We start from the raw sequence: 14067 nt of genomic DNA, 5'->3' as shown, positions 1-14067 counted from the left end.
AGACGACCTCTGTCACCAGCCTCAACACCACCTCCACCCCCAAGAAAGCCCAGCAACGTCTGCACTTCCCCAGGAAGCTGAAGAAGGCCAACCTCTCTCCTCCCATCCTCCCATCGTTCTACCGGGGGACCATTGAGATGTTCTCTGCTGCTACATCGCTGTCTGGTACGGGAACTGCGTCATCGGGCTTCCAGGAGCGAGGGTACATTTAAATGTACATTTATGGCATTTATCAGACACCCTTATCTAGAGCGACTTACAATCAGTAGTTACAAGGGTCAGTCCCCCTGGACACACTCAGGGTTAAGTGTCTTGCTCAGGGACACGATGGTAGTAAGTGGGGTTTGAACCTGGGTCTTCAGGTTAATATGCGAGTGTGTCACCCACTAGGCTACTACCACCCTTCTGTAGGATACTAACACCTCATCTGTCAAGCTCGGAACATTATGAAGGACTCTCACCACCCCTCACGTGCCCTGTTCCCCCTCCTACCGTCTGGCAGACTGTTCCGCAGCGTCAGAACTGCCAGACACTGCAAGAGCTTCTTTCCCCAAGCAGTCAGAGCTCTCAATGCTCCGCCATCACCAAAAATCTGATAAACTCAACAATACACTTTCAGCCTCATGACACTTCCTAACATCCAAGTAAAGTAAAGTAAAGTGAAGTGATTGTCACATGTGATACACAGGAGCACAGCACACGATGCACACAGTGAAATTTGTCCTCTGCATTTAACCCATCACCCTGAGTGAGCAGTGGGCAGCCATGACAGGCGCCCGGGGAGCAGTGTGTGGGGACGGTGCTTTGCTCAGTGGCACCTCAGTGGCACCTTGGCGGATCGGGATTCGAACCGGCAACCTTCTGATAACGGGGCCGCTTCCTTAACCGCTAGGCCACCATCCTGCCCATTTTGCATGCCTCTGCTCTTTTTGCACACGTTTGTCTTGACTTGTGTGTCCGGTTTGAAATATCCAGCATGTCCTCTTACAAGCATCCTACACGATGTTGTCCTGGTTGTCCTTGTTCAGTGTACAGAAAGTTTTACAATTTTCTTTTACAGCCTGTACAGCATTTAAGTTTTAGTTAGTATAGTTTAGATTAGAGTGTGTGAAATATATATATATTCTTTTACGACTGCACTATGGGGGGATCTGTGTGAAACAGAATTTCAATACATGGTGTACGGACAGTAAACCTCTCTTTATTCCCACGGGAGTAACGCCCCCGGCCGCCTGTTCTCCTCCCGGCCGCTGGGTGGCGGCCGTGTTCTGGCGGGTTCTACACCCGCGTGTAAAAACGAGGACGAAGAAGGCTCGTAGACACTCTTCTCGCTCTGCGTGTTTACTTGAGCGCCTGGGACGAAAAATGAGTCTGAAAGAGAATAACTTTGTACAGTAAGATCCGACACCGAGACAACGCGGCTGAATACGTGTTTTTTTTTGTTGTTGTTTTAATGCCTGATCACAGCACAAGCGGTCGAAATAAAAGGGGTTGTATGAAGGCCGCGTTCTAGGCGGACAGAACCCGAGTCCGTCTGCGGTCGGCGCTGTTCCTCAGCGGCCCGCTTCGAGGTGCACCCTCCTTTATTAGAGCTCATGTGACGGTGTCCACGTTAACTTTTGACACCGGTACATTTTTTTTACAGCAGCATTTTACGCCCTTATCCAGAGCGACTTACAATCAGTAGTTACAGGGACAGTGTTTTGCTCAGGGCCACGATGGTAATAAGTGGGATTTGAACCTGGGTCTTCTGGTTCACAGGCGAGTGTGTTACCCACTAGGCTACTACCCATTTCTTCTATCCGTGGTTCCCGTCTTCATAATTACAACTCGTGGGGACTTTGCCGCTCTACTGTACTTCACGATATGGGAAATGTTGACATCCTGGCAAAAGATTGTGGATTGCGAAAGACTGGATTATGCAACTGCCACGATAAAGCCCAGCATTCCTAATGAGTCAAGTAATGGTGTACGTCGAAGCGGACGAGTACTGGCTGGTTTGGGTGTTTTATCCACTACTGTATGATGCAAACAGGAGAAACGCGCTGGACGTTTTCCAGGGGAGGCCTTCGTGTCCTTTATGAACCAGGGTTTAATGAACAGTACATTACATATACAGTACAGGCTAAAAGTTTGTGTTTTCTTTATTTTCATGACCATTTACATTGGTAGATTCTCACTGAAGGCATCAAAACTATGAATGAACACATGTGGAGTTATAATATATAAAATATATATAAATAAGTGAAAACATGTTTTATATTCTAGTTTCGTTGCTCCGATTACTGCTTTGCACACTCTTGGCATTCTCTCGATGAGCTTCAAGAGGTCGTCACCTGAAATGCTTCTCCAACAGTCTTGAACGAGTTCCCAGAGGTGTTTAGCACTTGTTGGTCCAGCTCACCCCAAACCATCTGGATTGGGTTCAGGTCCGGTGACTGTGGAGGCCAGAACTCCACTTTTTGTTAAGTACATAACTCCACATGAGTTCATTCATAGTTTTGATGCCTTCAGTGAGAATCTACCAACGTAAATGGTCATGAGAATAAAGAAAACACATTGAATGAGAAGGTGCTTTCAAATGTTTGGCCTGTACTGTAAGTATGTACTTGGAAATATTAAAACTTCCTCTGGTTGCTTCGTTTACCTTTTTTTTTTTTTTTTAACCAGTTTATCCCTTCTCCGTGCATTGCTGCCTACCGGAATGGTTTCATTCCATGTTTTTGCTGCATTTAACCCATCACCCTTGGTGAGCAGTGGGCAGCCATGACAGGCGCCCGGGGAGCAGTGTGTGGGGACGGTGCTTTGCTCAGTGGCACCTTGGCTGTACGAGATTCGAACCCACAACCTTCTGATTACGGGTCCGCCTCCTTACCCGCTAGGCCACCACTGCCCCAAAGCCCATTGAGACATGTATTCGATTTTGGCCTCTATAAGAAATAGATGTTGTTTCCGTTGATGTTTATCAGGAAGGTGGGGCTTGGCATTGTTTGAATGCCGGTTTAATATGAAATTGTCCTTGTCCAGGTCTCCGTAATCCAGAAGAAGAATGAAGCGATCGATCTTCTTCACCCGAGCGACGAAGGACGACAGGCGCTGGATCGAAGATGAGAAGACGAAGGCGGAGAGGGAGCGCGCGCGTGCCCTTAGTGGAGAAGAGGCCAAGAATTTCTACCTGACCGTTACCGAGGACGAGGGGCTTTCGCCGGAGCTGGGCCTGGACGAGACGAGGAAGAAACGGAAGCGGCGAAAACACGGAAACCTTCAGAGGCCGAGGCCTGCCGACCCGCAGCAGTCAGTCACGTGCGAGCGGGACAGCCACAGACTGCTCCGCTGCGCCCAGGACGGAGACGTGAAGACACTGGAAGGCCTGCTCGGTAAGGGCCACGTCGATGTCAACTTCAGGGACGGCTTTTATTGGACAGCGATGATGTGCGCGAGCTACGCGGGCCGCCTGGACGCAGTGAAGGTCCTCCTGCGGCGCGGCGCTGCATGGGTGGGCGTGGTCGACACCCAGGGAAGGGACGCGCGTGACCTGGCGGACCAGGCGGGACATGACGCCGTGGTGAGGGAGCTGGAGGAGTACGGATCCCCCTCGCAGAGCGCGGGGTCTCGGGCCGCACACAGGTTGGTGAAGTTGGTCTTTTGTCGTTATTTTAAAAGGTCCCCTGACGTGGATTTTTTTATGTCGGTCTTGTCGGTCCCCTAATCCTGTATCTGAAGCCTCTTTCCAAAATTCTGCCGTGGTGCAGAATTACAGCCACTTTGATCCAGTCCCACAGTGAGATGTCCCAGGACGCGCCGTTTCGGTGTCTGTAGCATTGAATGCCAATGAGGAAGTTGAGGGGACATTCGCGGAAACAACGTCATCAACACCACTCACCAACCACAATGTTTGTGTGTCTGCGGTTTTTCCAGAATATATAAAATGAACCCACCGCTTCTTCATGTGACAGAACTAAAAAAAAATTTGAGCGGAAAAAGCATGAGAAACGGGAGGTAACCTTTCCCCTTATGACATCATAAGGGGACAAATTCCAGATCCCTAAACTTTCGCTCTCTGAATGGTGAAGCAGAACGACCAAAACACTCTTTACACCCATCGCCATTTCTAGCCACCGCAGGACCATAGACAGGCCCGGGGACCTCGTATTAATGTCAAATAATCTCACAGAGTCACATTTTCGTGTCAGGGGACCTTTAATGTCGACGGAATTATTAAAGCTCATATTTACCCCGTATTACTTCATATTGCTCTGCATCCGTGTGCCCAGCGTGCCGGACAGGCAGTGGTGCCCAGCGTGCGAGTGCCACTACACCCAGAGCGAGGCGTGCCACCGCAGCTCCACCCTGCACCAGTTCAGCCTGGCCCGCCCCCCGGCGGCACCGCAGTACTGCCTGCCCCCCTCCAGCGCCGGATACCGCATGATGCTGCGCAGCGGCTGGGATCCCGCGTCCGGACTGGGGCCCGGCGGAGAGGGGCGCAAGCAGCCGGTGCGCACCGTGCTGAAGAGGGACCAGGCGGGGCTCGGCTACGGGGCCGCCCCCAGCGCCAAAGTGACGCACTTCCCGGCAGGGGACGCGCGAGCGGTGCAGCGGCTGGCGAAGGGCCGAGCGGAACGCCGAGCGGAACGGGGCTGCACCCTGACCACCAAGGCTCTGAAACGAAAGGAGCAGAAGGACAGGAACTGGGAACGAGACTTCCGCAGCTCCTTTAACATTGACCTTTGACCTTTTCTCCTCAAACTACCCAGAACGACTGTATTAATGTATCTTGATTCAAAATATATTTATTATTAGTTTTTTTGTAATGTTCATATGTTTGTCGGTGTTATCTGAGTAAAACATGTTTTGACACACGTCAGTCATTATTTGTCACAAATCAGTCACAACTTGAAAGTGAAGTGATTGTCATTGTGTGACACAGCAGCACAGCACATGGTGACACAGTGAAATGTGTCCTCTGCTTTTAATTCATCACCCTTGGTGAGCAGTGGGCAGCCATGACAGGCGCCCGGGGAGCAGTGTGTGGGGACGGCGCTTTGCTCAGTGGCATCTTGGCGGATCGGGATTGTGATTACGGGGCCGCTTCCTTAAAAGGTCCCTGGTGGTCTAGTGTAGGATTCGGCACTCTCAACGCCGTGGTCCGGATTTGATTCAGGGAAGCTTTGTAAGATTTATGGGACAGCGGTGGCCTAGTGGTTAAGGAAGCGGCCCTGAGGTGCCACTGAGCAAAGCACCGTCCCCACCCACTGCACCCCGGGCGCCTGTCATGGCCGCCCACTGCTCACCAAGGGTGATGGTTAAATGCAGAGGACAAATTTCGTTGTGTCACCATGTGCTGTGCTGCAGTGTCTCACAATGACAATCACTTCACTTTAACCGCTAGGCCACCACTGCCCCAAACGTATTATTTCACCAAAACAAATCGTATTTACTGTATTTTAAGGATGTAATTTCGGAGGGTTACCAGTTTATCCGGGTCAGTACGTAGGCCATTGTTTTTCAGCGCCTTTGTTCACGGCGAGGGCTGCAGCCTTTCAGATGGATTATATGCTCATTTGTGCGGAATAAGAGGTCGTTGTGGCTGTTCACAGAATACAAAAGGGGGAATAATGACACTGGGCGAGGCCTGCGCCCGATAATCTTACAGCAGTACCGCCAGCGGACTTTATAACAGGAGAGGCCGCCGCAGCCATAACTCTTTATCGTTCTTCTTCTTCTCGATGCCCTCTGTTCTTGTTATTTGCGGCTGAAGTAAGGACCTTGATAGAAACCCTGGAAAGGGGCGGGGCGTGCGTTACGTAAGCACGTCGGCCGCGCAAATACACATCCGAATCCGCGTGTGTGGTCCAACCCGCTGCTCCATAAAGCTGATACGAAAGTGCTGCGCGGCGGTGGACACGCACATGCGTGTTTTAAACGGCGATACGACGTGTTTGTCGCGCCTTTGGTTCTTTTCTCCGTGTTATTTCGGGTCGGTCGTTTATCTTCCGTGTTACGTGGTTGGTGAAAACGCGTCGAGTTTAAACATGTTGTCAGAAAGGAAGTGAGTCTGACTGAGAAACGAGAACCGCCACGGAATATGGCGCAACGCCGGCGTTGCGGGAAATTCGGTTCCCGCGGCGCGCGCGCGCTGATTACGCGTCATGACGTCACACGCTGCCGCACAGTCAGGCGGCTGCTCCTCATTCACACGCGCTCTCTGCCTTTTTAATGTCTTTCATTCTTACACATACTATTCGAAACGATTGAAGTCGCCCGAGTAGATACGCGGTGGTCTACTTGTAAAAGTATATTACGAGTGACCGTTTCCTGTAATTCCCGTGTAATTGTGTACCCGAGTGATGTCCAGATATGTCACATATCTAGTTTAGTGGATGGAGAATGGTATATACACACACACAAACACACACACACACGCAAATATATTGTATGTATATACAGATACTTTGAATACTCAACCACTTTTTTTCTCAGACTATTTATTGTATAGTGAACTTCTTCTATTACATAGTTGGCATGTTTTCTATGATATTTATGTTTTGCTGCTCTTGTACTGTCATTTTCTGTCCCGACAATGTACATTTCCAACTCGTGGGACTAATAAATTATCATCTTATTTTATCTGACGTGTGGTCACCTTTCCTGGTACCCAGAATATATGCCCCCCCTCCCTCCTCTCCCTATTAAAACTGGCATACAAGAACTCTGGACCCCAGTATTAATAACACGTGTAATTGTGTGCCCGAGTGATTAATAATAGCTTAAATAACAGGGGTGGCGTAATTTCCTGGTGTTATTAGTACCGAGGTAGTACCGCACACTGTATACCAGCAGACCGTGGCAGAATACAGCGTGACACCGGCATCGTGGTCGAGTGGAAGTGAGAGAGAGAGAGAGAGAGAGAGAGAGAGAGAGAGGGGAGTGGGGGGGGGGCGGTTCCTGTCGCCCTCCGTCGCACGCAGCGCCTCGGTAATGATTGACCGGAGGCTTTAAAAGTCGGTTCTCGGCCGAGCGACGCTAAATCGGCGACAAGGCGACAAGGAAGAAGTAGAAGAAGAAGAAGAAGAAGCGGATCTGGCGAGATGGGTTTCTTTTACCTGTCGGCAGAGACCTGGACCCTGATCCTGTGTCTTTTAGGACTTCTTGTCTCGTAAGCCATCGCCGTTTAACCACGCGTTACGTAATCACGCGTGGAGGAATATCAACACTTCACTGCACGCAGTGTTTCGTTCATTTTTGTAACGCGTTCGCGATGGCGTGTGTGTCGCAGGTACGGCTATTGGCCCTATGGACTTTTCAAGAAGTTGGGGATCCCCGGGCCGAGGCCCATGCCATTTCTGGGCACCCTTCTTGAGTACAGAAAGGTGTGTGAGGGGTTGCTTAATGATTCATGAAAAAATAGTTGTATAAAGTTCAGGACTATCGACCGATGTAAAGTCAAAGAAGTGATTTATATAAATAAACTGTAAATCAACTTTTTTTAGGCATGTGACGTATTGGCAGGCACAGGTTGAAATAATCCAGAACTTTTTTTTATTATTATTTCTTAATGATTCATGAAAAATAGTTGTATAGAGTTCAGGACTATCGACCAATGTCAAAGAAGTGATTTATGTAAATGAACTAAATAAACTTTTTTTTAAATGCCGTATAGGCATGTGACGTATTGACAGGCACAGGTTGAAATAATCCAGAAAAAAAATTTTTCTTAATGATTCATGAAAAATAGTTGTGTAGAGTTCTGGACTATCGAACGATGTAAAGTCAAAGAAGTGATTTATGGAAATAAACTGTAAATAAACTTTTTTTAAATGCCGTATAGGCATGTGACGTATTGACAGGCACAGGTTGAATAATCCAGTTTTTTTTTTTATTATTTCTTAGTGATACTTGACAAATAGTTCTGTAGAGTTCTTGACAGACACAGGTTGAAATAATCCAGAAAAAAAAACAACTATTTTCTTAATGATTCATGAAAAATAGTTGTGTAGCGTTCTGGACTATCGACCGATGTAAAGTCAAAGAAGTGATTTATGTAGATAAACTGTAAATAAACTTAAATAAACTTGACAGGCACAGGTTGAAATAATCCAGAAAAAACTATTTCATTTCTAAATGATTCATGAAAAATAGTTGTGTAGATTTCTAGACTATCGACCGATGTAAAGTCAAAGAAGTGATTTATGTAAATAATGCCGTATGTTTTTTTTTTTTTTTTTTAGTGACGTATTGACAGGTTGAAATAATCCAGAAAAAAAACTTTTTTTACATTTCTTAGTGATTCTTGACATAGTTGTGTACGGTCATGCATTGTTAACATGTCTCTCCAAATGCCCTGTTTCGTCAGGGTTTCTTCAACTTTGACCTAGCCTGTTTCAAGAAGTACGGGAAGATATGGGGGTAAGAAACCAGTCTTTCCGTTTTTCTTTTTCTCCTTTTGACGCTCCTCTTGAGCTTGTTGGCTTGGTGTACATCTCTAATTTGAAGGACGGAGTAGACGCTTTGGTCGGATTAAGAGGGCAACTCATCCTGAGGACATGTGATACGACCGTCTTATTAGATTTTTAGAGTGCGGGACGCCATGCTGAAATAAGATCCACACGTGTGCTGTCCTTCCGCCAGGTTTTACGACGGCCGCCAGGCTGTGCTGAGCATTATGGACCCGACGATGATCAAAACGGTCCTCATCAAGGAGTGCTACTCCTTCTTCACCAACAGAAGGGTCAGGCAGCTTTCTCTGACATCCCGTGACGCGCGTGGTCGTGCACGTCAATTTACCAGCTATCCAAATGTCCTTCAAATGTGTCATTCAAATGTGACCATCTCCGAGAGCAGGAACGGTTACGAATGTTGAAGCCACAGCAGCTATTTGGAACAAGTGTTTCTTTACCTCCAATCAGAATTTTGAGCTGAACGGCGCCCTCTATGACGCGGTGTCCATCGCCGAGGACGACGACTGGCGCCGAATCCGCGCCGTCCTGTCACCGTCCTTCACCAGCGGCCGCCTGAAAGAGGCACGCGTTTATTTCCCATCCCGCACCGATGGTGGCCAGCAGCGGTGGGAGATGGTAACGTTTCCCTGTCTCCTTGTTCCGCCAGATGTTTGGGATCATGAAGACACACTCCCAGAATTTGGTCAAAAGCATGGAGAGGGATGCAAACAAGGGCAAGGCAATAGACATGAAGGAGTATGTTTTAACCTCCCGAGTTATGTGGATCAGTTCATTGGCCGCTTTTTACTTCATGTATTTCATGTCTTTTTTTTTTTTTTTAGGTGTTTCGGTGCCTACAGCATGGACGTGGTGACCAGCACAGCTTTCAGCGTCGACATCGACTCTCTCAACAACCCCAAGGACCCGTTTGTCACAAACATCAAGAAGATGCTCAAGTTTGACTTCCTCAACCCCCTGTTTCTGTTAATTGGTAACGTCGCCTCACCGCCATCACGCCCTTTGACGGGCTGTCTGTCGGGACGAAGCGTGCCTGTTTTGTTGTGCCTTAAGTCCCTTCAACTCATTTTCGTCCATCTCCAGCCTTCTTCCCGTTTTTGGGCCCAGTCCTCAGCAAAATGGAGGTCTCCTTTTTCCCCACCGCGGTGACTGATTTCTTTTATGCTGCTCTGCAGAAAATCAAGTCCGAGAGGAAAGTCAACTCGCACAAGGTCCGTGAGACAGAGCGCTGAGGGTCAGAATGAAGCTCGGCGCGTTCATGTATCACTGATGTGCAATGATTGTCGTGCAGAATCGGGTGGACTTTTTGCAACTGATGGTGGACTCTCAAGGATCTGATAAAGAAGGTGGCCATGGCGTGGTGAAAGGTAGGCCAAGCCTGGAGAACTGGCACCTTATGGCGACTAGCTAGCTACTTCATAGGCCATGCCGAGGACCACGAAGGCTTCAGAACTCTCACTATGCTTCCTCTGTGGTGATAAGTTCACTACGTTTTTTTCTTATTTTATCTGTTAATTTAAATCCCGTCATTGTGTGTGTAGAGTGTTTTTCTGTCACTCAGTGTGCGGCATATGTGCGTTTGTGTTTCCCACAGGACTGAGCGACCATGAGATTCTGTCCCAGTCGATGATCTTCATCTTCGCTGGCTATGAGACCACCAGCAGCACCCTAAACTTCCTCTTCTACAACCTGGCAACCAATCCAGACGTGATGAAGAAACTGCAGGAGGAGATTGATGAAGTTTTTCCCAACAAGGTGACCTCTCAACCTTTTTTTTTTTTTTTTTTTTTTAGAAAATGGTCTCCTTTCATATTTGTGTAATTCTTTTTTTTCTGTACTGTTGTTTAGGCCCCGGTGCAGTACGACGCCTTGATGAAGATGGAGTATCTTGACAGCGTGCTGAATGAGTCTCTCAGGCTCTTTCCTGTCGCAGCACGTCTCGAGAGGGCCTGCAAGAAAACGGTGGAGATCCATGGGGTCACCATCCCCAAGGGAGTGGTCGTCATGGTGCCAACCTACGCCCTTCACAGAGACCCAGACTTCTGGACGGACCCAGAGAGCTTCAAGCCTGAGAGGTAGAGAGGAACAAAGGAACCTGCTTTCATGTTTTTAGGATTCCACGCTTATCGTGAGCCTGTGTCCATGTCTTCTAAAGGTTCAGCAAGGAGAATAAAGAGAGCATCGACCCGTATGTGTACATGCCATTTGGAGCCGGGCCCAGGAACTGCATCGGCATGCGCTTCGCCCTGGTAGTTATTAAGCTGGCCGCTGTTGAGCTGCTGCAGCGGTATAGTTTTGTCACCTGCGAGGAGACGCAGGTGAGCCACAGCCACTCATTCCTATAAATCCCACCCAGACCTGATTATTTTACAGCGATGCAGGTTTCAAGCATGACAAAATGAACACAATCTTGTCTGCATGATATTTTAATGGCTGCTTTTATGTATTTTTCTGATCAGATTCCACTGGAGCTGGATATTCAGGGCCTCCTGGTACCCAAAAATCCTGTCAAACTCAAGATGGTCCCTCGGAATTCAGAATAGCCCGACAACGTCTGCAATAACAATCACGTCAGATCCTGAGTGTTTCTTTTCAGACATATTTTTATATGCAGCATTGAAGTTTGTGTAACCAAACTCTTGTGCCAGTTTTATGTAGCTTTTTAAATATTTGTAAGTTGTATAATCTTACTGAAATCAAATATATAAATGTTTTATATTCTATAACTAAATTCATTTTCTAAACCCAAATATAGATGGTCTGGAAGTGAATTGTGAGGTATGTGATATGATGTTGGTACTACAACATCAGAACAGAATTGTTTAATGAGAAATTAGTATTCATTAGACAATTTTCCATGTTTAAATCCTTCATTTACATGTACCTTTTTATATGATTAAGCATGCTATTGGTAATGAAAAATGTTATTAAAAACCTCACACAAAAAAAGCTCAAGTCAGACTGATATATGATTATCTCTCCTTGCATTAGACTAAAGTAGCAATATTTCCATATATTCATAATAAAAAAATAAACATACAATACGTTGATTATGTCGGTATTTAATGATCTGTATACGCCTGTAGAAAGAAAAGTGCACTGCAGCTCTAATCGGTTAATCGGTTAGTGGCCTAGCGGTTAAGGAAGCGGCCCCGTAATCAGAAGGTTGCCGGTTCGAATCCCGATCCGCCAAGGTGCCACTGAGGTGCCACTGTCCCCACACACTGCTCCCCGGGCGCTTGTCATGGCTGCCCACTGCTCACTCAGGGTGATGGGTTAAATGCAGAGGACAAATTTCACTGTGTGCACTGTGTGCTGTGCTGCTGTGTATCACATGTGACAATCACTTCACAGACACGCAGCAATGACGCGCGATTTCAAACGGAGGGCAGCGAGCATGGAGACGAGCACGTTTTCGACATAGCGAACATGCATTTTGATACAACGAACGACTCCACTTCACCGGCTTCACGCTTTTAACCTGGACTTCATGACATATGTCGCCTAGTGTGTCGTGTACCGGAGTTTACAAATCGGCGCTCCTCTATCTTACTGTCTTACAGAGCCTACATATAAAAAAAAAATTGCCACAATCATATATACTAACATGGAGTTGGTAGTACAGCCACTACTAACTCCACCACCATCATCAAGTTTGCTGACGACACCGTCGTGGTGGGCCTGATCTCTGACAACGACGAGACGGCCTACCTGGAGGAGGTTGAAAATCTGGTGAACTGGTGCCAGAGGAACAATCTCCACCTGAACGTCAGCAAGACAAAGGAGTTAATAGTGGACTTCAGTACCAAGCAGGAGAGGACCTACCAGACCCCTGTCATCAACAGGAGCCCAGTGGAGAGAGTGGACAGCTTCCGTTACCTCGGTGTTAACATCACGCAGGACCTGTCCCCGGGCCGAGGCCCGTGCCAGTCTTCGGAACACCGTGGTGAAAAAGGCCTGGCAGCGTCTTTACCACCTCAGACGCTTGAGAGACTTCAGACTGCCCTCCAAGATGCTCAGGAACTTCTACTCCTGCACCATAGAGAGCATCCTGATGGGAAACATCTTAACCTGGTTCGGGAACAGCACCATGAAGGACAGGCGAGCCCTACAGAGGGTGGTTCGATCAGACGAACGCATCATCCGTACCAAGCTCCCTGACCTTCAATCTATCTACAGCAAACGGTGCTGCACCAGGGCCAGGAAGATAGTGAAGGACCTCACCCACCCCAACAATGGACTCTTCTCTCTGCTGCGATCAGGGAAGTCCAACACAGAGAGAATGAGGAGGAGCTTCTTCCCGCAGGCTGTCCGAGCTCTCAACTTCAACAGAACATAGAACTCCAGCACTTTCACTTTCACCTCCAATCACTCTTTTGCACAAAATCACTTTGCACAAAATCATTCTGCGCTTTTTACTTTACTGCTCTTTTTCTCTTTTCTTTAAACATTTTCTTTAAACATTCTTTAAACATTTAACTCATTTGCACACCTTCACCCTACCAGTTACACATATTTTATGTTAAAGACGTAAAAGTGTAATATTTGGTTATATTTGCAATATTTGCATATTGGTTCATTGTATACTTGCGACATTTGCAATACTGTGGTCTGTAATAGTCGCAAAAAACATTTCACTGCATATCGTACTGTGAATGACTGTGTATGTGACAAATAAAATTTGAATTTGAATACAGGGTACAGTGCACGAGTGAAGATCTTGTGTGTTCTCACGCAGGGTGGTGTTACAAGAAGAAAAAAAAAAAACGACATTTACGGGCCAAATGTTTGGACACCTTCTCATTCAATCTGTTTTCTTTATTTTCAAAACTATGAATGAACACATGTGGAGTTATGTATGTAACATAAAAAAGGTGAAATAACTGTTTTATATGTTTTATATTGTAGTTTCTTTGCTCTGATTACTGCTTTGCACACTCTTGGCATTCTCTCCATGAGCTTCAAGAGTTCGTCACATGAAATGCTTCTCCAACAGTCTTGAAGGAGTTCCCAGAGGTGTTTAGCACTTGTTGGTCCAGCTCACCCCAAACCATCTGGATTGGGGTTCAGGTCCGGTGACTGTGGAGGCCAGATCTCCACTTTTTGTTAAGTACAGAACTCCACATGTGTTCATTCATAGTTTTGATGCCTTCAGTGAGAATCAACCAACATAAATGGTCATGAAAATAAAGAAAACACAATGACACACTTTTGACCTGTATTGTGTGTGTATAAATTGTCTGTGCTACAACATCCGGAAAGCCAGAAATTTAGCTCCTCGCGTATTGTGTGAACGTGATAACGTGTGCGTATGTTTGTTATTCGGCGTCTGTGTCCCTGCGGGTGACATTGCGTGTCCAGTGTCTGACCAGATCTGAGTGGGAACTCGTCACACCGCATTCCGACCTGGAAAGGAAAACCAGACCAAAACGACACCGTAACGAACGCAATTTTGGGTCAATTCCTTGGCGCGACAGAGAATCGTCTTTTCGGACCCCTTCACTTCCTGCCTTGGCGTGACGTCACGCGAACGCCCCCGTGTGGGCGTGGCCCCGGCGGGCGGCGCCCGTATAAAAGCGCCTGTCCCCGCCGGCCAGCAGAGACCGCGGGA

General features: G+C 47.3%; 2 protein-coding genes across 3 annotated transcripts; both read left to right on the top strand.

The window, feature by feature from the left end:
- The first annotated feature begins 1256 nt into the window (after window positions 1-1256).
- Window positions 1257-4859, top strand: gpank1 (G patch domain and ankyrin repeats 1). Of its 2 annotated transcripts, none has more exons than XM_028972421.1 (3): window positions 1257-1394; window positions 3028-3627; window positions 4275-4859. In XM_028972421.1, the coding sequence occupies exons 2-3, from the start codon at window positions 3050-3052 to the stop codon at window positions 4729-4731; spliced, it is 1035 nt and encodes a 344-aa protein (XP_028828254.1). In that variant the 5' UTR covers window positions 1257-1394; window positions 3028-3049; the 3' UTR covers window positions 4732-4859. The 2 variants fall into 2 exon arrangements, with proteins under 2 accessions (XP_028828254.1, XP_028828255.1); XM_028972422.1 differs by lacking the exon at window positions 1257-1394 and adding an exon at window positions 1409-1571.
- Window positions 4860-6932: 2073 nt separating this feature from the next.
- Window positions 6933-11416, top strand: LOC114785731 (cytochrome P450 3A30-like). Its single transcript, XM_028972273.1, has 13 exons — window positions 6933-7156; window positions 7277-7370; window positions 8354-8406; window positions 8629-8728; window positions 8907-9020; window positions 9106-9194; window positions 9281-9429; window positions 9540-9667; window positions 9748-9823; window positions 10051-10211; window positions 10305-10531; window positions 10612-10774; window positions 10916-11416. The coding sequence occupies exons 1-13, from the start codon at window positions 7089-7091 to the stop codon at window positions 10997-10999; spliced, it is 1506 nt and encodes a 501-aa protein (XP_028828106.1). The 5' UTR covers window positions 6933-7088; the 3' UTR covers window positions 11000-11416.
- The last annotated feature ends 2651 nt before the right edge of the window (window positions 11417-14067 follow it).

Source organism: Denticeps clupeoides, chromosome 3 (genome assembly GCF_900700375.1).
Source record: "Denticeps clupeoides chromosome 3, fDenClu1.1, whole genome shotgun sequence".
In the NCBI taxonomy this organism is placed as follows: Eukaryota; Metazoa; Chordata; class Actinopteri; order Clupeiformes; family Denticipitidae; genus Denticeps; species Denticeps clupeoides.
This window is presented reverse-complemented; position numbering and strand designations above follow the sequence as displayed.

What these genes read in the sequence shown, in the direction of transcription:
- LOC114785731 (XM_028972273.1), top strand. Translation starts at nt 7,089, where the DNA reads ATGGGTTTCTTTTACCTGTCGGCAGAGACCTGGACCCTGATCCTGTGT. An exon ending in AAGTACGGGAAGATATGGGG is followed by an intron (nt 8,407 to 8,628) that starts GTAAGAAACCAG and finishes TCCTTCCGCCAG; the next exon opens with GTTTTACGACGGCCGCCAGG. An exon ending in GGAAAGTCAACTCGCACAAG is followed by an intron (nt 9,668 to 9,747) that starts GTCCGTGAGACA and finishes ATTGTCGTGCAG; the next exon opens with AATCGGGTGGACTTTTTGCA.
- gpank1 (XM_028972421.1), top strand. Translation starts at nt 3,050, where the DNA reads ATGAAGCGATCGATCTTCTTCACCCGAGCGACGAAGGACGACAGGCGC. An exon ending in GGGTCTCGGGCCGCACACAG is followed by an intron (nt 3,628 to 4,274) that starts GTTGGTGAAGTT and finishes CCGTGTGCCCAG; the next exon opens with CGTGCCGGACAGGCAGTGGT.